The sequence below is a fragment of the Rhinopithecus bieti genome, unplaced genomic scaffold (assembly GCF_001698545.2).
Source record: "Rhinopithecus bieti isolate Rb0 unplaced genomic scaffold, ASM169854v2 scaffold_56246, whole genome shotgun sequence".
NCBI classification, from domain to species: Eukaryota; Metazoa; Chordata; class Mammalia; order Primates; family Cercopithecidae; genus Rhinopithecus; species Rhinopithecus bieti.
In genome coordinates this window covers 94,762-122,666 of record NW_016821943.1, presented here as the reverse complement: position 1 = coordinate 122,666, position 27,905 = coordinate 94,762, and the positions used below count along the sequence as shown (strand labels likewise).

Here is a 27,905-nt window from a genome sequence, read left to right as displayed (position 1 = left end):
AAAAAAAAAAAAAAAAAAAAAAAGACCAAGTTTATCAAACTGGATTTTAAAAAGCAAGAAGTGGCCGGGCACGGTAACTCACACCTGTAATCCCGGTGCTTTGGGAGGATAAGGCAGGAGGATTGCTTGAGGCCAGGAGTGTGAAAGCAGCCTGGGCAACATAGTGAGACTTCATCTCTACAAAAAGTTAAAAATGGCCGGGTGGGGTGGCTCACGCTTGTAATCCCAGCACTTTGGAAGGCCAAGGCAGGTGGATCACGAGGTCAGGAGATCGAGACCATCCTGGCTAACACGGTGAAACCCCGTCTCTACTAAAAATACAAAAAATTAAATTAGCCGGGTGTGGTGGCGGGCGCCTGCAGTCCCAGCTACTTGGGAGGCTGAGGCAGGAGAATGGCGTGAACCCAGGAGGCAGAGCTTGCAGTGAGCTGAGATCGCGCCACTGCACTCCAGCCTGGGTGACAGAGCAAGACTCCGTCTCAAAAAAAAAAAAGTTAAAAACTAGGCTGGGTGCAATGGCTCAGCCTGTAATCTCAACGCTTTGGGAGGCCGAGGTGTGTGGATCACTTGAGGTCTGGAGTTTGAGTCCAGCCTGGCCAATATGGTGAAACCCCACCTCTACTAAAAATACCAAAATTAACCAGGTGTTGTGGCACACGCCTATAATCCCAGCTACTGCCTGTAGTCCCAGCTACTTGGGAGGCTGAGGCAGGAGAATCACTTGAACCGGGGAGGTGGAGGTTGCAGTGAGCCGAGATCATGCCACTGCACTCCAGCCTGGGTGACAGAGCAAGACTCTGTCTCAAAAACAGAAAAAAAATGTTAAAAACTTAGCCACGTGTGGTGCCACATGCCTGTAGGCCTAGCTACTTGGGAGGCTGAGATAGGAGGATCGCTTGAATCCAGGAGTTTGAGGCTGCAGTGAGCCCTGATGGTACCACTGTATTCCAGGCTGAGCGACAGAAGAAGACTCTGCGTCTTAGGGGAAGAAAAAAAAAAGCAAACAGTGACAATATGCTGTCTGCCTGATATAATATATACTTTAAATATCAAGAAAAGTTAAAAGTAAAAGAATGAAAACAATGTAAAACAATGGAAAAGTTTATAAAACGCAAGCATTAATTATAAGAAAGCAGGAATAGAAATATTAACATCAAAGTAGACTTTAGTACAGGGAATATTCCAAAATATAAAAAGGGACATTTCATGGCTGGGCGCAGTGGCTCATGCCTGTAATTCCAGCACTTTGGGAGGGTGAGGTGGGCAGATCATGATATCAGGAGCTTGAGACCAGCCTGGCCAAGATGATGAAACCCTGACTCTACTAAAAATACAAAAATTACCCAGGCGCAGTGGTGGACACCTGTAATCCCAGCTACTCAGGAGGCTGAGGCAGGAGAATCACTAGAACCCAGGAGGCGGAGGTTGCAGTGAGCCGAGACTGCGCCACTGCATTCTAGCCTGGGTGACAGAGCGAGACTCTACCTCAAAAAAAAAAAAAAAAAAAAAAGGATATTTCATATGAAAAAAGGGTCAATTCATCAAGAATATCTAACAATTCTAAATGTGTGTGTACCTAAGTACCAAGAATCCAAAAAATGAAGTAAACTAAGAGAACTGAAAGGATAAATAGACAAATTCACGATTGTGATCGGTCATTATGACACCCTCATCTCAGTAAGTCACAGAACAAGTAAACCAACAATTAGTAAGAATATGACAGCCTTGAGCAACACCAATCATCTTATCCAAACTGATGTTTATAGAACACTATGCCCAATGACAGCAGAATATATATTCTTTTCAAGTGCCCATTGAACATTTTCCAAAATAGGCCATATGCTAGGCCATAAATTAAGCCTCCATAAAATTAAAAAGATTTAAGTTATACAGAATGTGTTATCTAACTACAACAGAGCTTAATTAGAAATCAATAGCAACAAGGTATAAGACACCTAAAGAATGCTCAAATATTTGAAAATTAAACAACACATTTATAAATAACTCAGGGATCAAATAAGTAATCAAGGAGACATAAGAAAATATTTTGAACCAAATGATTATAAAAATGCATCTTACCAATATTTGTGAGATACAGTTAATGTCATGCTTAGAGGAAAATCTGTAGCTCTAAGTGCTCGTGTTAGGAAAGAAGAAAGGTCTAAAATCATTGATCTAAGATTCCACTTTGAGAATCTAGAAAACACCACCACCAACAACAAATGAAACCCAAGTAAGTAGAAGAAATAAGAGTGAAAATTTGATGTGCTAGGGGAAAAGAAAACAAAGAAAATCAATAAAACGGAGATTGCTTATTTGAAAGATAAAAAGTTGATAAAGTTCTGGCTAGATTGATCAAAGAAAAAAATATCCACAAATTACTAATATCAGGAATGAAAAATGAGACATCCCTTCAGATACTACAGATGTCAGAATAATAAGAATATTATTAAGAACTTGATGAAATTACATTTGACCACTTCGATGAAATGGAAACATTTATTGAAAGTTACAACTTGCCAAAATTTACACAAGAAAAGTAAAATTTAACTAGCTTATGTCTATTAAAGTTGTTGAATTCATAATTTGAAGGCTTTCTACAAAGAAAATACCTCCCCCAGATGGTGTTACTGATGAATTCCATCAAACACTTAAGAATAAAATAACACCAATCTTAATCACATCAGAAAAAAGGAGAAACACTTGCCAGCTCATTTTCTAAGTCAAGTTTTACCCCTGTACCAAAACTGGACAAAAATATTACAAGAAAAGAAAACTACAGGCCAGTATCATGCAAAAACATAGACATAAAATCTCTAATAAAATATTAGCAAATCAAATCCAGCAATATATAAAACAAATAATACATCATGAAAAAAGCATGCAAGAAACGAAAGGTTTATTTTAGCATTAGAACATCAATAGAATAAATGATAAAATATATATAGTTATCTCAATAGATGCAGAAAAATATTTGACAAAATGCAACATCCATGAATGATAGAAACTCTCAGCAAACTAGAAATAGAAGGAAACTTCCTCAATGTGATAAAGATCACCTACAGATAAACTACAGGAAACTTCAAGCTGGGAAATGATAAAAGACCAACTTTCTCACCATACTCAGAAACAAAGGAAGTGACTCTCATGCTTCTATTAAAAATGGTATTGGAGGTCCTAGCCAGTGAAAATAAGGCAAGGGAAAAAATGCAGATAGAAAAGGAAAAAGTAAAACTACCTATTGTCACATGTGACATAATCATGCATGTAGAACATTCAGCTTGGCACAGTGGCTTAGGCCTATAATCCCAACATTTGGGGAGGCTGAAGTGAGAAGATCGCTTGAAGATAGGAGATCAAGACCAGCCTGAGCAACATAGCAAGACCCAATCTCAACAAAACATATAAAAATCAGCCAGGCATGATGGTGCACACCTGTAGTCCTAGCTATTTGGGAAGCTGAGGTGGGAAGATCACTTGAGACCAGGAGTTTGAGGCTACAGTGAGCTAAGATTGCATCACTGTACTCCAGTCTGGGCAACAGAGTGAGCCCGTCTCAATTAAAAAAAAAAAAGAAGAAGAAGAAGAAGAAGAAGAAAAAAGAAAGAAGAGGAGGAGGAGGAGGAGGAGGAGAAAGAAGAAAAAGAAAATCCTAAGGCAGAAGAAAAAGAAGAGGGGAAAGGCAGAGGATTGGGAGAAAAAGAAACTCCTAAGGCATTTACCAGGAAAGAACAAAAGAAGCAAAAACACTATGAACTAATAAATGCATTATCAAGGTTACAGGATACAAGATTAATATACCAAAAAAACGCATTTCTGTATACTAGCCAAAAACAATTGGAAAATAAAACTAAAAATACAATACCATTTACAAGCATTGGAAAGCAAAGTACCTAGGCACAAGTGGAAAACGTGTATGCTTAAAGTTACAAAATATTGCTGGGAGAAATTAAAGAAGATCTAAATAAATGGAGAGGGTTCAGCATAGTGGCTGAAGCCTATAATCCCAGCACTCTGGGAGGCCAAGGTGGGTGAATTGTTGGAGTCCAGGAGTTCGAGACTAGCCTGGGCAACATAGCGAAACCATGTTTCTACTAAAAAACAAAAATGCAAAAAAATAGCCAGGTGTGGTGATGTGTGCTTGTAGCCCCAGCTACTCAGGAGGCTAAGGTGGGAGAATCACCCGAGCCCAGGAGGTTGAGGCTGCAGTGAGCTGAAATCCTGCCACTGGACTCCAGCCTGGACAAACAGAGTAAGATCCTGTCTCAAAAAAATATATAAATTTAAAACAATTAAAAATAAATAAATGGATGGGTATACCATGTTCATGGATTGAAATATGTCAGTTCTCCTAATATTGATCTATATGATCCATCCAATCAAGCATCAAGCATCATGCTCTACCGGTTTTGCTTCCTGGGTATACCTCAACACTAGCCTATTCCCTTGGTGTCCATCACCTCCCACCTAACCCAGGACACCACCTTAATGTCTGCAACAAACTTTTAGTTGGTCCTCTACTTCCAATTCATCCTCAAGACCAGCCAGAGAAAGATTTCAAACATATGTATGTCAGGTCCTGCTTTAAACTGCGTAGTGGCTCCCCATTGCCCATGAGATACGACTCAGGCTCCTTAAACAACACTCAAGGCTCCTGCTTACATCTCCAGCCTCAGCTATTGCCATATTCTCCAAGCCCATTCCCCGCACTGCAGGCACAGAGAGCTTCTTTCCATTCCCTGAGGGTGCCCAGCCCCTTTCCTGCCCTTGGCTGACCCTCAGCTGGTCAAGGAAACCCCCCCGCCATTCTCACCTGTTTTCTATGAACCCCCTGTTGGAGTCAATGGATTACCTTTGTGCAGACGGTCCTCCCTAATGGATCATGAATGCCATGGGGGCAGGGGTGAAGGATGTCACGGCCACATCCACAGCTATCAGCAGTGTGCCTGCCACTCCACACATGTGCTTAGGAGGCATCAGGATGGAGGGACAGTGGGCAGCAAGATGGTGGAAAGTGATGTGTCCATGCTTTTGATGTCCTCATAGGGCTTAGAGGAGGAGCGATGAGCCCATGTCAGCTGCAACACAGAAACAGGCACACAATGCCACAGTGCCCAATGTCACACCCATCCAGGCCCCAACCCAAGCCTGGCTGCTCCTTCCCTGGCAGATTCATAAAGGGACCAGGTGTCCCAGGTAGCTAAGGTGTCCCAGTCTGAGCCTTGACCTGGGTAAGGGACACTGCACATACCCCTGACGAAACCTCCTAAACCTCATGCATGTTCCCTGGGAGCCCTGAGTGAGTCTTGTGGTCCTAGCCCAGACCTGAGGCAGTGCTGTCTATGTGGACACTGCATGTTCCCTGGGAGCCCTGAGAGAGTCTGTGGTCCCAGCCCAGACCTGAGGCAGTGCTGTCTACGTGGACACTGGCTCTACCTGCTGGGGATTAGGGAGGAATGGCCAGGGTTTGGAGGTAGCACTAATCAGACGGCCTACAGGCTATGGCCAGAGCCCTGCAGCCATGGTCTGAGCTCCCCAGGATGCTACGGAGAGCCGAGAGCTCCTGAGAGTGCCAGGCCAGCCTGCCCACCAAAGCCCTTGCTCCAAAGCAGAAAAGACCCTTCCTTGGGTGAAGCAGCACATCCAGGGCTTCACGTTGGGATCCAAAGGCCCCAAATCATCCCCAGGAATAAAATGATTCTTCCATTAGTTTCAAAAGGCAGCAAAACTAGCTTAAGTCTGGCAAAAATTAGGTGAAAACAAACAAAAAACAGCAAAACCAAATGAGGCCTCCCAAAGGACAGCAAGCAAGGCACGACCGTTAAGAAAGCATAAGACCAGAGTTCAGGTCTGAACACCTTGGCCCCAGCCTGGCCGGCCGTATCCTGCGTCCTGCCCAGGCAGCCCTGCCCCAGCCAGCCCTCTCCCCGAGTACTGCTCCCAGGGCACAGGATCTCAACACTCACCCCAGGAGCTCTGCTGCCCCCAAGGCTGGTCCAAGCCTGGAGGACTGTGAGAGAGATGGCGGAATCAGGACTGGGTAGGACACAGCTCCCGCCAAGGAGTCACCAACTGCTGTGCCTGGAGCTGGAAGTGATGACAGCAAGGAACCCAGGCAGGTGGTGTGGGGCAAAGTCCACAGGAAAGGCCAGGAAGGAGGTGCTCTCACAGGACACACCCAGTCCTGCCCATCCAGATCTGCCAGGGCCACCCTTTGTCCCCTTCCCGCCATGGTGGGGATACGGTCTTCAGCCCACATGCCCCACTCTGCAGGTCCACAGTATGGCCAGGGACCCCACAGCCCTGGACCCCATAGAAAGGCCAGGTCCTTCCTTCAAGCATTCCTGAGAGTTCTGGGTGCCTTGCCAGGGCTGGCACTGGGGAGACAGGATTTTATTTTTCAGGGGAGTTCTTGTTTGCTAGGACACAGGCCACCGGGAACTCAGCATTTGTGTAAGAGATGGGCCCTTCTGTGGATGACACGTTTATGTTCCTGAAATTCACATACTAAAGTCCTCATCCCCAAAGTGAGGAATGAAAAGGTGGGGACCTCTGGTAGGTGATGAGATCATGAAGGCAGAGGTACCACGAATGGGATAAGTGCCCATATAAAATGGGCCCCAGGGAGTTCCCTTGACCTTCCACCACGTCAGGACACAGGGAGAAGGCGCTGTCTCTGGACCAGGAAGCAGGCCCTCACCAGGGACCAGGTCTGCCAGTGCCTCGATCTTGGACTTGCAGTCTCTAGAATGGAGAGCAATGCATTACCATTGTTTATGAGCTGCCCAGGCTATGGTGCTTTGTTATAGCAGCCCAAAGGAACGCAAAGAGGGGCCCCGCCAAGGAACTCAGGCAGGTGCAACGCTAGAAGAGCCAGGAAATCTTAATGGGGGTGAGGAAACTCTTTGGCTTTCTCTATTTTTCCATAAACCAATAGCCTTGCAGCAAAACAAGTGGTCAATAGGAGATTGAGTGAGTGCTTGCCAGACAGCCGAGAGAGGCCGGAGAGGGCAGGAGTGCTGGACAGGGGCTCCCAGCTCCAGAGCACCCCTAGAGGCCCCGAGGTGAAACAGGCAGGGAAGCCTCACCAGGATCCAGGAGCAGGCATGCTGGTGCCGATGACAAGTTTGCTGATGGTCCAGGCAGAGCTATCGGCTCTGAGGCTGACAGGGGACTGAGAGTTTCTAGGTGGCCTCCACCCCATAAGCAGAGCTGTGCAAGGAGCCCATCCAGGCCGGCAGCAGCCACTGCAGAGTCCACCCAGCAGATGCTGAGAAATGTCACTGGGTGGCCTGTGGCCACTGGCTCAGAAAGCAGGAAAAGCCCCACAGCGCCCCACCCCTGCTTGCCTCCCTTCCCTCCTGACACCCCAGGAGTCTCCCCCAAGCTGCCAGGCTAAGGGTGTGTCTCCCTGCAGGTGTTCCCAGGGTTATGGTGCACACGGCCACTGCTGATAGGGTGCAGCCAGCAATGAGTAAATCTGCTGGCCAGCAGGTGTGAGCCGGGGCGGGAGCCCCAAGGGAAGGCCCATGGCTGGGCTGTGGGCAGCGTTCTTGGGGACGGCCTTTTCCCCAAGAATGCCATGGGGTAGCCTGCCTGGGGAGGCCAAGCCAGGCAGGGCACAAAGGCCAGGCGTTTCAGCCAGGTGGGGGCACCCTGGCTACCGACACTCCAGGCTTCTCCCTCACCAACCTCACCTCCTCCACCTTCCCTCCGAAATATCTTGCACCCAAATTCTATGTCTGTCTCTGCTTCTGGAGAATCCAACTCCCACTGGAGAAGAGAGTCACTAATTTGGGATTTGGAACTGGGTCACTCACGGCACATGGGAAATGAGGACCCAACACTGGTCAGGGGAGATAGCTGGCACCTGGCACAAAGTGGTCGTACTGTCCAGTCCATTAGTGAAACTGGTTCCAGTGTCCAGTGGGAAAGCTGAGGAAGGGGGTGTGCTGGGGGGCCCAGCTGCTGTGTTTGATGAATGCACAGACACGAGGGGGCTCCAAGAGGAAGCCAATAAGGCGCAGGTGGCTGAAGCCTCACTGAGGTGCCCGGCTGGAGTTCAGAGAAGCTGGGCAGGGGCGCAGCCACCCCCAGCTCCTGACCAACACCTAGCCAAGGCCAAGGCCCCATCTGGAGAACCCAGGACCCTGGACAGGGAGGAGGCCGTGCATGGCGCCGGAAGGTTTCACTCTAGCCTCTCAAGAAGCTTCTGAGCCTGCAGAGAGACGTGGCCCACCCCTTGCTCCTCCCCCGTCAGGCCCTGGCCCCCTTGGGTGCTAGGGCCCTGCTGATCGGGCGTGAAGTGTCAAGCAACATCCCAGATGAGCCAGGGAGTGGGCTGGCGGGCCCAGCCAGCTCGGGGCACGGAGAGGGGCTGGCATTCAACCCAGCCAGCTGGGACAGGAGGCCAGAAGCACTGGTAGGACTGGGGGCTCGCGAGGTGCCTGATGGAGAGACAGCGAGGCCTAATGACAGTGTCCAGAAGACAGCAAGGGTTTGCACCCCTGGCAAGGCCACTCTTGGAGGGTGGAGCAAAACTGGAGATTTTCCCCAGCCAGCAAGCAAGGCAACACTTCCACTTTTGCTGGGCAGATGGTGAGACGTAACAACCCGCTGTGGCTTGCCCAGGTGGGCCGTGGACGTGTGTGTGGTGGGGCTTGCCAAGCACTTGGTTTCCCTGGGAAAACCAAGGTCATGCCGTTCACTTGTGCCACGCTGGCTAACGGGGAGTGGCAGCTGTGCCACAGGAGGCTAGCGGGAGTGGCAGCGGTGCCACAGGAAGCTGGTGGCAGGAACCACCATCACAGGGTTTGGCGCGCCAGGGGCGGAGGGCATCAGACCTCTACACGGCAGAGGCCAGGAGACAATCATGAACACAGTGGAAGGGCGCCAAGGGGCCTGACTGCAGGGCTTATAGGATGGCAGCAGAGCGAGGCAGGGGCCGCCAGCGAGGGCAGCGCTCAGGTGGAGCCAGCAGAGGGATCCAGGAGGACCGAGGGTGGTCACTCCACTGAAGAGCCCCAGTTGGGCCCACACTGCCCGAGTTGGTTTTCAGCCCAGGTATCTGTTGACTGAAGAGGTGGCCAGGCCTGCAAGATGGACACTCCCCCATCGGCAAATGTGCATGACAAGGACTTCCCCAGGGACTATGTGTACCGGGGAGAGAATGTCCAGACATCTGGGAGCCACTGAGCACACAGGCAGAGCTGGCGCTGGTCCCCAAGAGTCACCAGGGCTCCATCACAGTGGGACACATGACAGGCAGTTAATAATGGAGTCCTGCCCTGGACCAGCTCACATGAGCCTACAGGGCCTACAGGCCCACCCGGGGCCACATCCTGGTCTCTGAGCCTGTGACAGATTGACACCTGGGGAGTGGCCGACATCTTTGTTGCATCTTTGGGGTAGAGATGGCCGTGGGAAGGCCAAGAGGGACACTAGAAGGCCAAGACTGCCCCCTCCTGCCCAGGTCCCAGAGCAGCCATGGCATGTGGAGAGAGGGTGGTGGCCCTGCTGTCTCTCCATTTGGTTCAGTGTGGCCCCGTGGGGTGGGATTCCTGGAGGGCCACGTGGCAAGTGCACACACGGCTGAGGGGCAGCCCAGTGCCACAGGCCCTGGAGGCCCACGTACCCAGGGTTGGCCATCAACTGGACGAATATGCCATGGACGATCAGAAACTGCTCACATTCCTATGGAATTTGTATGGAACGGACAAAGGCATTTGCCGTTTTTCCTGGGGCCTCTACCATAATATAGGACAGAGAGACCAGCTGGCCGGACGCCCTGAAAGCACTGCACTGATCCATGACCTTGACGACAGGATGCTGATGGAGTTGGAGCAGGAGGCAACCAGGGATGAACAACGCCAGGCCGGGGCCTGCTGCACCGGAAATGTTCAGGTTGGCTGGGGGTTAGAGGCCTGCCAGGCTTTCCCTCCAATTGCATCTGGCACCTCCCATCAGAAGGAAGTACAGGGCCTCAGAGGTCTCTGCAGGCTCCAGAGGGAGCCTTTTCCACACCCAGGAACACGGTTCCAGCTGGTAGACCAGATGGCCAAGGCAGCCAGGTCGAGTGGAGCCAGCCCGCACTGGAGAGATGATGGGCACCAACCATGGCCCCTAGAGTCACGGAATCCCGCGCTTTCCAGGCCTCCTCTCAGGCGATGGCCCGGATGCAGGAAGCAGGTCCTGGCTTTGGACTTTGGGAAGAGCTGCTCAGCAGGCGGGTGTGGCCGCCACCATCAGGGCCTGCCTCAGGGACAGTGGCTCCTGAGGGCCTGGGGGGCAGGGATGCTCAACATAAGGGCCTGGCCGGCCCAGGTGGGGTTTGCTCCAGAACTCTTCCCGGGGTCCCCACCACAGTCTATCCTGACATGGACACAACCTCTGCAACTGTCTTCCCTTCGTAGGCACTGTCCCTGAGAAATACCTTGACCCACCTGTTCCACCTCAACCTGCACCATCAGGCACCCTGCACAGGACCTGCCTGCCCACAAACCCATGGATCTAGGGCAGCTCTGACCCAGCTCGAGCCTCTGGCTTGGGCACTGTCCTGCAGGGTATTTCTTTGGTGACTAGCCCCTCACTGTTTGCCCCAAGTTCCTGCACCCCAATAGGCAGCACCACTGGCTTCACCCGAAGTCAGCACATAAGCCAGTGGATAAGGGAGATCTGTGGCAGGCTCTGCACACAGGGAGACGGAGACCAATCCTGCTGCTCAGAAATCCGTGTCTGAAGATACCGAGAACCCAGCTGCCACAGCCACTGCTGCTGTGGGCCACTGAACCAGCAAGCAGAGGGGCTAAGGGGGCAGGGGCCAGGGCCAGGGCAGGGGCCAGGGCAGCTTCTTGTGGGTGAGTGGGGAGGGTGACTTGGCATGGCCAGGGTATGGAGAGGGGAACAGCGGCACAGGTCCCAGTGGGAACACAGACACCAGGACTCCAGAGATGGTCGTGATTGGGCAGCAAGGCCCAAATCAGGCTCACTGGGTGCTACGGTTTGGAGTCATGTCCCTGCCCAAATGTCATGTCAAATGATATATAATCCCCAGTGTTGGAGGGGCCTGGTGGGAGATGACTGGATCATGGGGGCAAACATCCCCCTTGCTCTTTTCGTGACAGTGAGTTCTCCTGAGATCTGGTTGTTTAAAAGTGCACAGCACCTCCCCTTCGCTCTCTTCCTCCTCCAGATACCTGCAGACTGCCTGCTTCCCCTTCGCCATGATTCTAAGTTTCCTAAGGCCTCCCCAGCCATGCTTCCTGTACAGTCTTTGGAACTGAGGCAATTAAACCTCTTTTCTTTATAAATTACCAGTCTCAGAGAGTTGTTTACAGCAATGTGAAAAAGGACCAATACACGGGGTCTCCCCAGGCATGAAGGGACTCAGGAAGCGGATGGAATTTAAAAGGGATTAGTAGTGGGGGTGGTGGCTCATTGCTGCAATCTTAGTGCTTTGGGAGGCCAAGGCAGGAAGATTGCTGAGGCCAGCCTAGGCAGCCATATATCAAGACCCCTAAGTATTCAAGAATTCAAAAGCTAACCAGGCTTGGCACCGCACCTGCTTCCCTAGCCACCTGGGAGGCTGAAGGAGGATTCAAGAATTAAAAAACTAACCAGGCTTGGCAGCGTACCTGCTTTCCTAGCCAGCTGGGAGGCTGAAGAGGGAGGATCGCTGAGCCCAGGAGGTCGAGGCTACAGTAAGCTATGATCACGCCACTGCACTCCAGCCTGAGCAACAGAGCAACACCCTGTCTCTAAAACAAAAGGGCTTAGTGAAGCCCTCCCCAGCCATGTCTGGAACTGACCTCTGCACCGTTCAGTGACACTACAGCTCTCATTGCAGCGTTTGGTGTGAGGGATGAGGGAGAGAGGCCTGGAGAAGTCATCCTAGGACACTGCGCAGGTGAACTCCGGCTGAAGGCAGAGGAGCCGTCCAGATCCAAGGCTCCCTGTCCACACGAACCTGGGGTTCCTCCCTCTGCAGCAGCTCCCATTCTAACACCCATTTCCAAGACATCCTTCTTCACCACAGCCTTTAGCAGTGCCTTCGCTGGCCCTCCCCACCCCTCACTCCCCAGTCTATCAGTCCCCCAAGGCCAAGGCTTGACCTGCCCCGGCCAGCCTCAACCTCAGCCCTCAGCCCCCTGGCCTGGGGCATGCCCTGTGCCCGCCCCTCCAAACTTCTCTCCTCCTCCCCACTTACCATCTCATCCTGCCACCTGCCCTGCCTGGGTTGGCTCTGCCCACCTCGCCAGGCCCCCAGCCCCTCCAAAGGCCATCTTCATCCTCATCACCTCAGCAGGCCCCCAGCCCTCCCCACAGCCTGCTCAGCAAGAGGGGCACAGCCTGGAGCTACTTGGAGCAAGACAGATCTGCAAATCCTCAGCGTTCATGTTTATTTATAAAGTTACATCCTAAAAGTGATGCAAACAATAAATAGTTATAAAGAAGATCTGTTGCCCTACCCTGTGGGTGTGAGGCTTCCGTGTGGAGTCAGCAGAGGAGGATCTGGGAGGGATCCTGGAAAGCTCTGGGATCCTGGGGTCTCTGCCGTCTCAGAGGCGCGACAGAAGCCACCAAGCTTCCCGCCCTTCCTCTGCAGCACCTGCTTGCCCCCAGGGCTGAGTCTCTCATAATGGAGGCTTCCCGTGGACCCTTAGGCAGCAGCCCCCTGGCAGGGCTGGGAGGCAGGCCAAGACTCAGGACCAGCCCTCACAGTGCAAGGCTGGCCGGCCCAGTTGCTGGGAACCTGTCAGGCCCTTGGGTTCCAGTCACCTGAGCTGGCACATGGGGCCACCCTGTTAGGTTTTCATCACTGCCATGACGGAGACCTGCAAGGACAGATGGGGGCCCAGGTAGTGGTGGCACTCGCCCCTTCTCACATCCCACCCCGAGTGCAGCCAGGGAATGGGACGCAGCCTCAGCTCCCCCTTTCCTTCAAAGCACTACCCGGGGCTCTCACAGGAAGAGTCAAGGGCACCTCACGTCCCAGGCAGAAGCCACCTGCCTGAGGTTGCAGGTAGACCCTAGGCCACCAGGCAGCCCCAGGCAGGTGAGCCGAGCTGGCGGGGCTGCATACACACCTCCTGGAGGAACTGGCCCAGCATCTCCTGGCTGTGAATGGATGGCCTGTGGAGAGACACCAGGTCACCGCTCCCAGACCGCACTGGTCACACGAGGGGCTGCGTGCTCCTGGCCCACCTCCCACTAGACTCTCCTCCCAGGCTCAGACCAGCAAGGAAGGGTCCCCAGGCAGGCAGGATAGCCCTGGTCCGCCAGGATAGGTGGAAGCTTGAGGGTGAGGGGTGGGCAGGAGAGACATGGGGGGACGGGCGAGCACTAAGACTCCAGGACCTCAGCCTCCAGCTGGCCACCCCCAAGTCCCAGAGCCCCACCTGTCAATCCTGGTTGCGATGGTCACAGTGAAGGCCCCCTCTGTGTCTGGCAGGTAGGTGGAGGGCACGACCCTGTAGGTGCCTGGAGGCAGGAGGCAGAGCCGGCTCACCTCCTGGGCATAGCGATGTGGCACGCAGCTCAGCAGCGGCTCCTGCAGCAGCAGTGGGGGCGCGTCCTGGCTCCTGCCACCCTCTGGGACCTGGGGGAAGCGTGGGCTCAGACTGAGGGAGCCAGCCTTGGGGTAGGGGACGCAGCCCAGGGCCATCTGCTTGGATGCCCTCTTGAGTTACACACAGCTCCTTCTCCAAGGAGGGGCTGCCAGGCCTGGACACCGGACTCGCCTCCTCACCAAGGCCTGGCCGCCCTTGCCAGAAGGTGCCGGCAGTGGGTCCCCGGCCTGGAGGCCCATTGCATCATCAGGGGCTTTAACACCTGTGGCTGCCCAGTCCGCCCCAAGGGCTCCCACTGGCCCTGGCATGTGTTTTCCTCAGAGCTCTAGGGGACCTGAGCTGGCAGCCCAGGGCAAACAGCAAGGCTCCGACGGTCCCCAGGCAGCACACTGTGAACCGAGGGTCACAGTGCCTTCCTCATCAGGGCCTCTGCATTCCAGGGGACACATGTCTGCAGAGAATCAACCTCGGGACACAATTGTTCTGAGTCAGGGTAAGTAGACAAGGGGCCACAGGCTGAGCCCAGTGACTGTGGACTTCCTCACGCCCGAGAGGCTGCTATGGCCAGCTAGCCTGGGCCTCCCCTCCTCTCACTCCTGAGTCCATCAGCCTCCTGCGTCCCTAAGCCAGGGCTCGACCCACCCCCGCCAGTCTCAACCTCGGCCTCCTGTCCCCTCCAAACTTCTCCCCTCCTCCCCACTCACCACCCCCTTCGGAAACCTGCCCTGCCTGGGTCAGCCCTGCCCACCTCCCAGGCCCCCGGCCCTTCCAGAGGCCATCTTCAGCCTCGCCTCTGTGAGGATGGAGACGAGAGAGGGCCCGTGCGGGTTCCAGGCAGCGCCTCGAAGGGCAGGGGGAGCCGGGCCTGTGTGCCCAAGTGACTGAGCCCAGAGCCCTCTGTTGAGACAGTGGAGGCCAAGATGCAAATTCTCTGAGGGCCCCTTCTACTCTCCCTCCCTCCCTGGGGCGAGGAGCTTGCCTGGAAGATATGGAAGCCGATGGGGTGGAACTCGGTGTCACTGGGCTGGCAGTGCTGATGCAGAGTGATGCGGACGCAGCGGGGGCCAGGGCCCTCGGGGACCGAGAAGGGGAAGCAGGGGTTGGTGGGGTATGAGGCAAAGTTCCTGCTGCCCCCCGCCGTCTGGCCGGCTCTCCAAGAGCCCCGTAGCTGCACGGTCCCCCACTCCCCCGCAGGCAGGGCTGCTCCGGGGGTGGTGTTCTTGGCCACTGCCCTGATGGCGCTGCCAAGAAGACAAACATGGGAGGGCGCTGGCAGCAGGTTCCCGGCGGCCTCAGTCCCCACATGGATACCTGCCAACCACAGAGGGAAAGTGCCCAAATCCCACCTCGGAAGGGCCTGTGGTCCTCCAGAGGCTGTGGCCTCGGAGAGCCAGCAGCACTGCACAGTTCCTCTCACCTAAGGGAGACTCGCCCGGTAGAGAAGACTCGGAGCAGGAACTCCCCTGGTGCGTCCTTCAGGAAGGTGCTGGGGACAGCTAGGTAGTAGCCCGGTGAGAGCTCGCAACGCAGGTGGACCTCCCGGTCGTATGCGTGGCACGCAGTGCCAGCCACGGGGGGCGTGGAAAGGACCCTGGGCAGATTGACCCGCCGCTTCTCCACCTGTGAGCACAGGCAGGAGGCTCAGTGCAGAGGAGAGGCCGGCGTCAGGTGCCCTGGCCTTGGCCTCCCTGCTCCAAGCACAACGGCCTCTGGAGTTAACAGACGAAAGCGCCAAGGCCTGTCAGCACCCTCCACCCTCTCTCAGGGGCCAGCTAGAGATGCCCACCAATCCCGGGCTTCACTTGGCCCTGGGGCCAGTATCTGTCCCAGATATAAGCCTGCAAGTCCTCCTTGTAGCTGAGGGAGGCACCGTGGCCCAGGCAACCTGGGGGCTGCTGGACAGTGGGCCTTCCAGCAACTTCTTTTGCAAGAGGAAAGGAACATCATGTGGGCCACATCCATGAAGGAACAGGGAACAGTGCAGTGCCAAGTGTCACACCCTGTCAAGACACACAAGATGACAATCCAGCCCCTAAGCAAACAGCTGGCATATTCTCGACCCACACTCAGGCCCTTTGCTTCCAGGCGCCCCCATCTGTTCTTCCAGGAAACAGCACATTTTATGAACCAGTGGTGGAGCCTGGGACTGCCCGGGCCTCAGAGCAATCCCATGAGATCCATGTCAGGACCCCGTCTTGCAGGGGAGAGACAGGGAGGCAGGGAGAGGATGTGTGCCAGGTCACAGCAAGCTGCAGAGCTGAGACTGGCCCTGACAGGTCCTCAGCCGTTGGCTCTACCTCCTTGCCGCAGAAAGGCATGGCGCGGCCAGGAGTCCCTAGGCCCAAGCCCCTCCTGCAGGTCCTGCCCTGGCTGCACACTCTGCTGCTTTCCTTTGGCCAATGAGGCGCACGGCAAGGCAGAAAGACGCCCAGACCTGCAGTCTCAGGTCAGAGCCAGGTCTGGGAGCACCAGGAGAAGTCAACCCCGTGCAACAACACAAGGATGAGGGAGACTGTTGGGGCCAGTGGCAGAGTCACACGTGTCCCGGCAGAGCCAGTCCTAGGACTAAGACCTCCATTGGCCTCCACACCACCTGCCCAACTGAGCGTGAGCCAGGCGGGGCTGAGTTACCTTCCAGAGGTGCAGGCCCACAGCCTGGTAGTGCTTGCCTGGGATGCTTGCTGGGCTCCACGAAGTATGACTGTCACCCACCAGTGCCCGGGCCCGGCCTGCCCAGTCCGCAGCACGCAGCCTCGATCTCTGCAGGACGGCAATGTACACCTCACTTGGTTCTGAGACCCGCAGCCAGAATTTGGGGTTGCTGGGAAAGCCGCTGTTGTTCCGGCAGCCTCCTGCTGACTGCCCCTTGACCCAGGCCCCAGGCAGTGCCCGAGTGTGGCAGAGCAGCTTCTCTAGTGAGAAAACACCAGGCATCAGCTGTGGCACATGGCTCCTCACTGGCCTCCCGCCGCGGTGGCCTCATGAACCCTGGCAGTGTCTAAGCAGCAGCTACGGCCACAGACAGAGCCAGCCCCTCCCACAAGCCCACTCTCCTCCTGGCTCCTGAGACAGAATCATCTCTCTACACTTGAAAGCAGCAAACCAGGAATGGGCAGGGGGAACCCAGGCACCTGTCCAGCCTCCTCACTTGGGCAGGCAGAGCACATGCCCAGCACAGCCCCTCGGGGTACTACCTGTGTAGAGGCTCTGCAGGTGGCCGGCCTCCGTGATTGGGTAGCCAATGGTGATCTCGTCAAACTCCCTGAGGAACTCTTCCTCCTCCACCCAGAACTCCCCTTCCTGGAGCTGGGACAGGAGCTCAGACGTTACCGCTGCATCTACCTGGCTCCACCCTTCACCCCTGGAAGAAACCTCATCTCAGCAGAAGCCCCTCCCGAGAACTGGTAGCGTCAGCTGGTCGGCAGGCTGGGGGGAAACCTGGAGGGGACCCAGAGAGTCCTGAGCTCCTGCCAGCGCCCCCGCGCCCCCGCTCTGTGGCCCCTCCCACACCTGAAGCAGCTCTGCAGCACGCGGCCGTCCGGGCAGCGGCCACCCACAGGAGCCGCTTTTCCCAGAGAAGCTTCACGTCTCTGGACGTGTCTTCCCAGGACTGCTGCCTGAGCCCGTGATGATGTCTGCCCTATTGAAACCCCAGGTCCAAGGGTCACCTTGGTCCCAGGCCTCAAAAGGATTGTCTGGAGCCAAGACAAGCATAGTGTCACAAGAGCAGGGGCTCAGGGGCCTTGCTGGAGACAGCCAAGTACGGTCCTGACAGCTGAAGGTGACCAGGACACAGGCCAGATTGGTACTGGGCCCCCCTCCTGACAGCAGCAGGGTCCAGGCCCCGGCACTCACCCCTCTCTCCAGAGCCCCTGCCAGCACCGCCGGCCCCAGGGGTTCTGGATCCGCAGCAGCAGGATGCTCTGGCCCGCCTGATCCTGCAGCTCCCGCAGGTCCGAGACAATGAAGGCATGGAACTCCCCCAGCTCCCGAGCACCTGCGTGAGGAATGGCTCGGGCACGGGCACGAAAGGCACCATGGAGTCCCAAACTGACAAGGACACGCAGGCCTCTGTCTCCTCTGGAGATGCTCCAGCCCACCCGACTACGGCGACATGGGAGACCCCCAGATCCCCATGGACCACGGGAGCTCCTTTCTTAGCAGCTGTGGCCCGTCAGCCCAGGAGCATCTCCAGGAGCAAGCACACGGGGCCTGACTTGGCTGCCATCCGGGTCCGGTGCTGGGTAAGTCATCCCCTTCTCTAGGCCTCAGTCATCGCCCGTACCCGTCAGTGCACGATGCCTGGCACAGCACCAGTTCTCAAACACACCGCACAGATGCATCTGCAACTGCCAAGAACCTAGAGTGTTTCTCTTGGCAAAGCCTGCCGGAGGTGGGACATTCACATAGTGCCTTGGCTAGAAGCCCGGTGGAGGCAGGGAGGCCCAGGGGGGCAACAGCTCCACCTGGCCAGAGACCTTGAGACAGATGGGCATAAAAAAGAAAGAGCCAAACAGAGAGGGGCACTGCATCTGTGGCAGGGCAACGGTCTAGAGAGGAGGGTCTCCTGGAAGGACTTCAGTCTCACCCACGCTGCAGCCCCTTGCCACCTCAGCAGGCTCCAATGCACCTCCAGTCAGTGCCAGCTGCCATATCTCTCTGCCTGGGGGCTTTCTCTAAAGCCTGAAGTGCTAGGACTTAGCCCTATCCCACCCTAGAGCAGCCCAAAACCAACAGCTCCCCGAGCTGATGCCCATGAGACCAGCGCCCTCACTCCCAGGTGGAAGGCTCTGAGGCCAGCGTCCTTCCTGGCACCCCCGCAGGGCTGGTGGGGAGTGCACGCCCTCCAGGTTCTCTGAACCTCTCAACGTGCTCCTGAACCCCATCTCAGGGTCTGCTTATGGGGGACCAGACCAAGGCCTATGACAATCTGTTTCAGTTTATTGTGATATTCATATTATTTAACCAATATTTTAAAAATAATCCTAAGTATGAAAAAAATTATAAAGATGTTCATTGATGCTATTTAGAATTATATAAAACCACAAAGATCTTTTTTTTTTTTTTGAGACGGAGTCTTGCTCTGTCACCCAGGCTGGAGTGCAGTGGCCGGATCTCAGCTCACTGCAAGCTCCGCCTCCCGGGTTTATGCCATTCTCCTGCCTCAGCCTCCCGAGTAGCTGGGACTACAGGTGCCCACCACCTCGACCGGCTAGTTTTTTGTATTTTTTAGTAGAGACAGGGTTTCACTGTGTTAGCCAGGATGGTCTCAATCTCCTGACCTCGTGATCCGCCCGTCTTGTCCCCCCAGTGCTGAGATTACAGGCTTGAGCCACCACGCCCGGCCCAGAAAGATCTTAATATCCAACATCAGGGGAATGATTAAGAGACTGTGGCAAACCCGCTCACGAGGCGAACATCTGACAGCGTGTGCAGCAGTGTGAGAAGTGGTGTGGAACGGAACGTGCAAACCACACGTGCTCACGGAAAACTGGAGCGCACTCAGAAGTCACAAGCGGTTCTATCTGAGTGATTTTTTTTCTTCATTTTTTGCGGAGATGAGATCTTGCTATGTTGCCCAGGCGGGTCTCTTGAACTCCTGGGTTCCAGCGATACTCCCACCTCAGCCTCCCAAAGTTTTGAGATTACAGATGTGAGCAACCACACCTGGCCCCCTTCTTTTTTTGGAAACAAATTGTTTTTAATGAACATATCTATCACTAAAATAAAAAACAGGTTTTGATTTTGCCAGGTTGCCAGCTGGGCCAAGGATGGCACAGACGATGGGCTTTGACTCGGTGCCACCTCTTCCCGCCTTGCACTAGCGGAAAGTACTGGTCAGGGGAGAGAAGGGCCACGTCCCTCTGGAAGAGGACAGTAGGAGAAGGTCACAAAGCGAGGACACCACCCTTCTGAACAAGCTTACTTCTTCCCACTTAGTCCTGACAGGGCTGTGTAGCCAGTCACATAAAAAGCTACAGTGTGCCTGAGGCCTGGCAGTGAGGAGCACGCCGGCTGCAGCCCTCCCGTCCGGCCACGTGCCTCACCTGCTCTGGGGCTGAGCACGGAGCAGCTGATGAGACTCTGGTCCTTCAGGCGGAGCAGCTGCCGACAAGTCCTGTGCTCCCAGCGGCCCGGCCTGTCCTGCTGGCCTCCGCTTCCCGCTACGCCCTTCAGGCTCCATCTTTCTGCCAGGCCACCAGTCAGATCCACCAGGGCATCCGCCACCTGCCCTGCCCACAGGTGCTCGTAGGACCCATGGACCCTAAGGGACACAATCACCACGGGAGTGAGCCCCTGGCATTGAGCGTGCCCTCCTCTCCGATTCCCACGGTCTGTAGCACCCCAAGTCGTCCAACTGCTGCCTCAATCCCACCTCTTTACACCCTTCTGCCTTCGTCCTCATCCTTATCAAGTCAAGGCTTAGCCTGACCTTCAAACGTCTTACTTTGCAGCAAGCGTGAGCGCCCTGCAGTCCTCTGCCCACATACAGAAACTCTTTGGCCTCTGGTGTGGGCACAGGGCAGGGCAGGAGGGGTGGAAGCTATGGATGCCCACATCCCTCGGCTCTCAAGCTCCAACCCTGCTTTTCCTAAACCAGCCCTTGGGATGGAAGGGCTCACTGGGCACTGATGTCACTGGCCAGCCTTCCCATGTTCGCCAGCTTCCCTGCCTGCCTGTTGGTCCAGTTGCCTTTGGCAAGATGATAAATGCATTCTAAGAGGGAAGGCTATTCAATTATGACTCATGGTGAGGGTCCCGGTCCCCTGAGCCAGCACCATGATACACAAGTGTTGGTATGCCGGGGTAGCCTCATTCCTTCCCAATGACTACACAGTGAGGCTGCCTGTCCCAACCATTCCACAACAAATATAAGGAAGCATCTTTCTTGCTGGGGCCGAAAAAACAAGGAGGGCGGTGCACATGCTCTCTGTGGAGGACGACTCCACGCTGGGCTTTGGAACAAGGGAAGGGAAAGATGGGAGTGGGCAAACCACAGGCCCAAAAGAATAATCTCTGCACCTGGCCAGGCAGCCTGACCCACAGAACGAGCTGCCAGACCCTCAGAATGGAAGGGGGCTCTGCAGCCCAGAGTGAGCAGAGACCCTCCCAGGGCAGCCCATGGTAGTGGCAGCTCCCTGACTTGCCCCAGGCCAGGCCCTCAGCTCCCAGCACACGCACTTGGCGTAGACCTTTTCCAGTAAGGGGAGCCAGAACACATCCTCCCTCTGGCAGCGGGAGAAACAGAGTCTCCCTGCAAGGCACGGCAGGCGGTCATCTGTGGTCACCTCCACCCAGCGTCCAAACTGCCAAATGCGACAGGTGAAGGAGCCCTGGTACTCCTGGTCGGCCCAGCTTGGCTGTCCTGGAGGAATGACCTGCCATGCACAGGGAGAAGCAAAAGACGAGCGTGACGTAAGCACCACCCGGCGCTGCTCCAGTGTCCTGGCTGTGGTGTGGCCACAGCTGAGCGCTCCACAGGCACCACGGTCTGCAGAGAACTCTACGGCACACCTGGATGTCGGCGCTTTCACAGGGCTCAGTCACCACACACGAAATTAACAGACCTCTCATTGCAAAACTTGAGGACTACAATGAGGGAGGCACATATCCCAGGCCACGCTCTGCTGCCCTCACTAAAAGCATCTGACCTGAAGCCAAAACAAATATGACTTTCAAGGGTATGAGTGACCCAGTTCTTGACTGAGCTGATTGCAAGCAACATATCACCACAGGAACGGCAGCCCTTCCTGCTCCTGGGAGCCTGGCGCCCCAACACTGGGCCAGCTGGATGCTCCCACTGTGTCCACTGCAGGGCTCCTTCAGGAGTAAGCATTCTGACCCCCCAGCATCAGGGGGAGTGCAGGCTGGTCACTAGGTGCCTGGTGTGGTCCTAGCTCTGCCACTTAATGGCCAGAAACACAATGGCAGTGGTTTTAGCACTCTCATTTAAAAACAAAAAAGGCAGGAGGCTGAGGCAGGAGAATGGCGTAAACCTGGGAGGCGGAGCTTGCAATGAGCTGAGATCCGGCCACTGCACTCCAGCCTGGGTGACAGAGCGAGACTCCATCTCAAACAAACAAACAAACAAACAAAAAAAGGCCAAAGCTGGCAAGGCTGTGAGACTGAAAGCCAGTGACTGTGACATGCTTACCATGGGGCCTGGGACATGAGGGAAACTCTGAATGAGGTCACACTGTCAATGCCGCTGCATTAATCAGCAACGCTTAGCAACGAGCCAAGCATAAAACTACAAACACTTCCAGGTAAGAAAAACCTGAGAAGGCCTTCTCTGCCCAGAGTATCTGTCTACCCACAGAAACAGGTTTAATAACCTTTTGCAAACTTATATTCAAAACCTGTACGAAAACCAGTCAGTTAGCTGCGGAGAGATCTGGGGCAGAGGCCCCCAGCCAGCCCTGTCCTCCTGTGAGCTGGCACATTTGTCTCTTTATTCTAAACGTGGTGATCTGGCTCCATGGAGAGCCCAGGGCTCACGAGAGCACAGAGCAGGGTGAACCTTCCTAACGGAGCCCTCTGGCGAGGCCAAGGCACCCCCTCCTGCAGCAGAGGGACAGAGTGCAGTCCTCAGTCTCTGCCTTGGAATGTCCCTGCTTTCCCCCAACACAGCGAGAGATCCGGCTGCGGCACGGCTCAGCTTTCGCAAGGGCTCCTGGTACTCAGCAGGCAGGAGAAATGCAAAGAGAAACGGGCTCCAGGACAAACGCAGGGAAGAAGGGGCCCCACACCTGGTCCAGGAGGTGTCTGCTCTTCTGCAGGGCGGCGCAGGCACACAGGAACCAGCAATCCCCCAGCAGCCCCTGCTTCACCTGCCCTTCCTGCGGGTCATCTGGAAACAACCGGGGCATGGCGCAAATCTCCTGAAATACAGAAAGTTGTCCAGAGTTAGCTCATGCCTGCTGGAGAATCCTTCAAACTAAGAACCCAAGGCTCTAGGTGACAGCGGTTGGGGTGGAGCTTTTCTGATCATCAGTGTTACCCAAAAGCGGACAGGAAGGTGGTTTCCTGCAGCGGGTGTCCTTCAGCTCCTGGCTTCAAATCCCCCTGTCCAGCTTAATTCTGGGGTGCCTGTCTGTCTTCCCTCCTGAGTGGAAAAATCCCAAACTCTACCAAGCTCCTTCTCAAAACAGCTAAATGTTGGTTTAGAAAAGTTTCACTTTTCACTCAGGCTGGTAAATCTCAAATGCATCCTCCATCCTGCTGGAAATCTTACTGTTTCTCTAGCACGCTCAATTTGCCACATCCCCTAACTATCATATACCTTCCCCTTTCTCCTCAGCTACTCAAAACATCCACACTGCCCTTGCCCACCCCTCTGAGCTTCGATCTTGCCTCCTGCTTCTGAACCTGACCCTCTCTCCTGCCCTCAGAGCCTGGGCTCCTCTCACAACTCCTTCCCTTCCAGCTCCCCGGGCAGAATCCCACCTCCATGTTATTTAAGACATTATCCCTCAGCACCATATTCTCCTTCAGGCTTCTCTTCATTACAACCTTCTTGAAAGAGCTTCCATGCCCACTGCTCGCTTCCCATTCACTCTCCACGCAGGCTCCTCTAGCTTCTGAGACAATCATGGCCCCTAAACTGCCTTGATCAATGTCGCTGTCACCTCTATGTTATCAAACCCATTGGGCTTCTCTTGGTCCCAACTCTCTTTCCCAACTACTCAGCAGTATTCAGATCAGCAGAATAGCCATCTGCTACCCCTGAGGCAGTCCCCACTCAGCTTCCGTGAGGCTGCATGCCCCCGGCTACCCTCTACCTCACTGCCTGCTGCTTCTCAAGTCTGTCTGTCAGGGCACCTGCCTGACCCCAAGAAATGTTAGGGGTCCTCAAGGCTCAGTCCCAAGGCCTCCTTCTTTACTGATACTCCCCCGAGACACTCTCCCAGGCTATGGACCATAAACCATCTAATATGGTCCACCTCCCAGATGAATGTCTCTAGCGCAGATCTCCCTGCTCTGTATCCACCTGCCTCCAGGACAGCTCCACCTGAATACGTGAGAGCAAAATCCGACTCTAGGTCCCCCCCAGGCTCTGTCCCAGGACCACCATCTACCCACTTGCTCAGGTCAGAAACCTAGAAGACATGCTGATTCCTCCACTATCCTCACCCCTCTATTTCAATCAGTCACTATGGCCTTTCAATTCCCACTGCAAAGTATGTCTCAAACCAATCTACTCCAAATCCACATCCTAACGGTTGTCAGGCTAATCTGAGCCCCTTCATCTTTCTCCAGGACCACTGCTATGGCCCCTTGCATTCTTGCCCTGACAATCCACTTCCCACCCAGCAGCAAGAGTGAGTTTGTAAAAACACACATCCAAAAGAATCACTCCTCTACCAAAACCCTCTAGTGGCCTCCAACTGCACCTAAAATCAATCTTTTAACAAAATAAAACCCAAATTACAATGACAAGGCTCTACATGCTCTGACCCTTGCCTCCTCTCAGGCCCTTCAGTGTTGTCCAAGGAAACCAGGGGGCCTGTCAAAACCCTCTCAGTCACCAGATCCCAGAAGTTCCAGCTCTGTTCGAAGACTGGTGGCCATCAGTTGTCTCCGCTAAGACTGCATCCACTTAGAGCAAGGTTGCTCCCTGGGCAGTCTTATTCAGCAGATAAACCACTTCTAAAAATATGAACACAGCACTCGGCCAGGACATCCCTTGGAAGTGCAATTTTTAAGTGTTCACAACTGGAAAGGCAGGTGCACAAAATCCAAACTGAAATTCTATCACGCTTTGCTTTGTGGGCTCCGCCCAGCCACTTCAGAGGGGCATGAGCGGCCCTCTCTGCCGCGAGGAGCAGACACAAACGCTCTTCAAGGCGGAAGCAAACAGGTGGGCTGGGTTTGGGGCTCTGTTAAAACGCCTCTCGCTGAGCTCTGAGCCTCCTTCTGGACTGGAGCTCTCGCAGGTGATGGCCACGACCTAGTCTAGTGTCCTTGGGGTAGCGCGGCGTCCTGCTCGTTCTGGGCGGAGAAAGGAAGGAGGTAAGAAAGAGGGGGCCGGGCGTCCACTTCTGAGAACAACAGCGGATCCTGCGTTCGGAGCTACCCTGGCCGTCCACCCCGCCCCGCACCCTGAGAGGAGCAGAGTTCTCAGAAACCAGAAACGGCGCCCACTGCACCCCGCAAGGTCTCACCTGGGGCCGCCTCCACGTGATGTCCTCGCGGAAGTGGGCCAGCGGCGTAGACAAGTCGCAGAAGAGCGAGGAGTCCGCGGCGGGGAAGGCGGCGTCCCGGAACAGCTCCCTCGCCGGCGTCGTGCCCCGGCCCGCCCGCATCCTCGGCTCCGCGGGCTCCCATCTGCAGCCGGTAGCCTCGGGGTCGCAGCCCCGGAGAGAAGGCGAGTCCGCCGCCGCCGCCTCCGGCCCGTCCCGGCCGTTCCCCGCTCCGCTCAGCCCTCCAAACCCGAGGGCCCCGCAGGTGCTGGACCAGGCCAGGACGCCGGCCCGCTAGTCTCCCATTGGTAACCAGGCGGCAGCCAACCGGGCGCGGGGCCTCGGGTCACGTGACAGGCCGGCCCAATGGCACTCGGGCGACGGAAAGCGCCACGGACACCGGAGGCCCAGGAGGCGGGGTTCCCGAGCTCCGCTCTTACGAGGCTGGGCAGCTGCCCGCGCTGTAGTTTTTTCTTCCGGGGACGGCGGAGCCCAGGGCTGTCACGGCCTCCGCTCATACCCGGAGGGCCGGCAGGCGTTTAGCCCTCCAGCAGGTGTGGCTCGGACCGGGGTGTCAGGACCGCCTGAACACGCGGGCTCTGGGAGCTTCAGGGACCAGGGAGGCACCTCGGCCGAGTTGCGTCGCGGACTACAGCTCCCAGCATGCAGCGCCGTTCCCAGCATGCACCTCCCTTCCGAAACGCGTCTCTGTTTACCGCGCTCTGCTGCGGAAGCGGTGACCGCGGGTCGTTGGGAGGAACCGAGATTTGCGCAAGGGAAGGCGAGTAGCGAGCTGTGCCACGCCGGTCGAGTGCCTGCCGCCGTCTTCGTCAGGCAGGGGAGAAGGGGGCCTCAACATCACTAGTGACAGCTGTTTGCTACCTAATAGGGCTTTTCGTCCCACCAGGCCCCAGGGCTCTGGTTAGGGGCCCAGCAGGCTCAACTTCTTGCTGTGGTTCTGGAAAAGGGAGTGACCACCTAGCCCAACACCTCTCTCTGTGATGTGTTGGGGAGTTTTGGGAAATGAGACGGCTTTGAGGGAGGAGCTTGAGGGAGTGGCGTCGCAATGGTTAGACCTTCCCGGGCCTGGGCTTTGTTTCTAGGCGTTTTAGGTCGGACGCTCTACATCTTAACTGGGGTCCGGGGAGGCGGCCAGAGCATCCCGCTGAGCTTTTTCCGATCCCCAGATGGCCAGGCACCTGGTCCTGGTTGCTGGACAGTGACCCTGTGGACGCACATTTGCAACTGTAGCCACTCAGTGCCGCGGGGAGGTGAGGATAGTGATCCTAGGACCTGCTCGAGGATTCACGCTTGCCGCAAGAACCTGTTCCATTCCCAGGAATGAAGGCCAGGCAGGGGAGGAGAAGGGGGGCCTCAACTCTTCTAGTTACGGCAGTTTGCCAACTAATAGAGCTTTTCGGATTTTGCCTCTTCAGGCCGTTTTACCAAGCCTCGGGCTACGAAGGATGGTCACATTGAAGCTGTTTTTCTGCAGTCAGGAGTGAAAAGTCCCTGCTGTTGAAGGAGAAACTGAATCAGGTTCAGGAGTCCCAGGTTCCTCCCTCTGAAAGGCCAGGTGGGGCCTGCGTGAGTAGCAGTTGAGGTTGCAGGACACTGCTGTTTTCATCTCACCTGGCCCCAGGCTCCAGAGTGCTTATCTCCTTGCCTTGGTCTGGAAAAGGGAGTGACCACATAGCCCAACACCTATGGGATGCTTCATTGCCTATTCAGCACTCACTATGGTGCTGACTCTTCCAGAAGATGTTTCTGATTCCTTGCTACGCTGGTGGTTGCACCACAGCCGAGAGGACTCAAGAAGAGCCTGGTCTCTGCTTCACCTAGTGGTCCTGGAAGAGTAAGAAACATATCTTCCCTGTCCTGGGCACATATGGGTGGGTAGCAGAGCTGAGGCTGGCCGAGGATCCCGACTTTCCTTTGGGAGCCCTTTGTTGTGCCACCTTCCCAGGCTGATCAGATCTGGAGAGCTCACAGCTTTCTGTGGCCACATCTGTGTCCAAGGCCGGGCCCATGCCGGTAGCCAGATTCCCAGGATCTGGAAGGGGCCAAGAGACAGCTGGTGCTGGGTACGCAGCAGCCCTGTGTCAACCTGCCCCCACCATTACCCTGTGCTGTGATTTGCATATGGTCTGCCCCTGCCCAAACTGGTATTGAAATTTGATCCCCAATGTGTCAGTGTTGGGAAGTGGTGCCTAGTAGGAGGAGTTTGGGTAATAGGGGTGGATCCCTCATGGATAGGTTAGTACCCTGTGTGGAGGGGTGAGTTCCCATGAGAGCTGGTTAGAGAGTCAGCCTTCCTGGGCTTGTCTCTTGCTTCCTCTCTCGCCATATTGCCACATAATCTCTTTGTGTGTGCTCCCCCTTCCACTTGGTGCCATGAGTTGAAGTAGCATGAGGCCCTCACCAGGTGCAGCGGCCCAATCTTGAAATTTCCACCAGAATTTTGAGCCAAATAAACCTGTTTTGCTTTTTTAAAAAAATAAATTAACCTCAGGTATAGCAGCGTGAAACAGACTAAGACATTGCATATGCCCTGTGGTCCCATTCACTACCCCAAGGTGCAGAGATGTTCCCTCAGCCGTGAAGAATGACATTCCCCCCCGGGATATCTGGAGGGGCTGTAAGCAGCTTGGGTTGGCGAGATAAGAAGGAGTTTGGGGGGCAGCTGGTTCGCGATCCTGGCGGCCTCAACGGCAGGCTCTTGGTCTGAAGTATTGTAAAGTACGGGAGCCTCGGGGCCCTCACTTCAAGGAGGGAACAGCATCTCCATGCCTCAGTATTTGAGGATTGTAGGAAGATGAGAGTCCTTCAGGTGGGACTAGTTCCCACCATGACCCCACTGCGGGCCAGTGGACTGAAATACGTCTGACCACTGATTTCTCAGGTTCATGGGTGTTGAGGAGGAGCCCTCTAGAATCAGCCCTGCCCGCCTCCTCTCATCCTGCCGCTCGTCTTGTTCTGTCTGGATGACTGCCCTTGTTTTTCAAGGGAATGTTCCCTGTCGTCCTCAGCCAGGATCTTTTCTGAACTTGACATCTCCATTTGTTCAGGGGGCAGTCATTGGGCACTTCCCTGTGCTGGTCATTGCGTTCTCATGGAGATGCAGAGATTAAAAATGAGTAGCTTGTCCACATAC

General features: G+C 55.1%; 2 protein-coding genes across 4 annotated transcripts in view; both read right to left on the bottom strand.

Moving 5' to 3' along the window:
- The window catches only part of GPR35 (G protein-coupled receptor 35), a 29,296-nt gene extending 23,210 nt beyond the window's left edge, over nt 1-6,086 (bottom strand). Inside the window, 2 exon segments of the mRNA XM_017860696.1 lie at nt 4,853-5,078; nt 5,967-6,086. The gene's annotated coding sequence lies outside the window, so the exon portion shown is untranslated.
- Nucleotides 6,087-12,371: 6,285 nt separating this feature from the next.
- On the bottom strand, nt 12,372-25,399 carry CAPN10 (calpain 10). Of its 3 annotated transcripts, XM_017860689.1 has the most exons (12): nt 24,734-25,399; nt 22,319-22,450; nt 20,751-20,947; nt 19,616-19,833; nt 17,424-17,565; nt 16,763-16,929; nt 16,200-16,480; nt 14,986-15,188; nt 14,548-14,809; nt 13,398-13,597; nt 13,086-13,131; nt 12,372-12,833 (listed from the first exon to the last, which is right to left on the bottom strand). In XM_017860689.1, exons 1-12 carry the CDS (start codon nt 24,872-24,874, stop codon nt 12,804-12,806), a joined length of 2,019 nt encoding a protein of 672 aa, XP_017716178.1. In that variant the 5' UTR covers nt 24,875-25,399; the 3' UTR covers nt 12,372-12,803. The 3 variants fall into 3 exon arrangements, with proteins under 3 accessions (XP_017716178.1, XP_017716180.1, XP_017716181.1); XM_017860691.1 differs by lacking the exon at nt 13,086-13,131; XM_017860692.1 differs by lacking the exons at nt 12,372-12,833; nt 13,086-13,131; nt 13,398-13,597; nt 14,548-14,809; nt 14,986-15,188 and adding an exon at nt 15,417-15,568.
- Between the last annotated feature and the right edge of the window lie 2,506 nt (nt 25,400-27,905).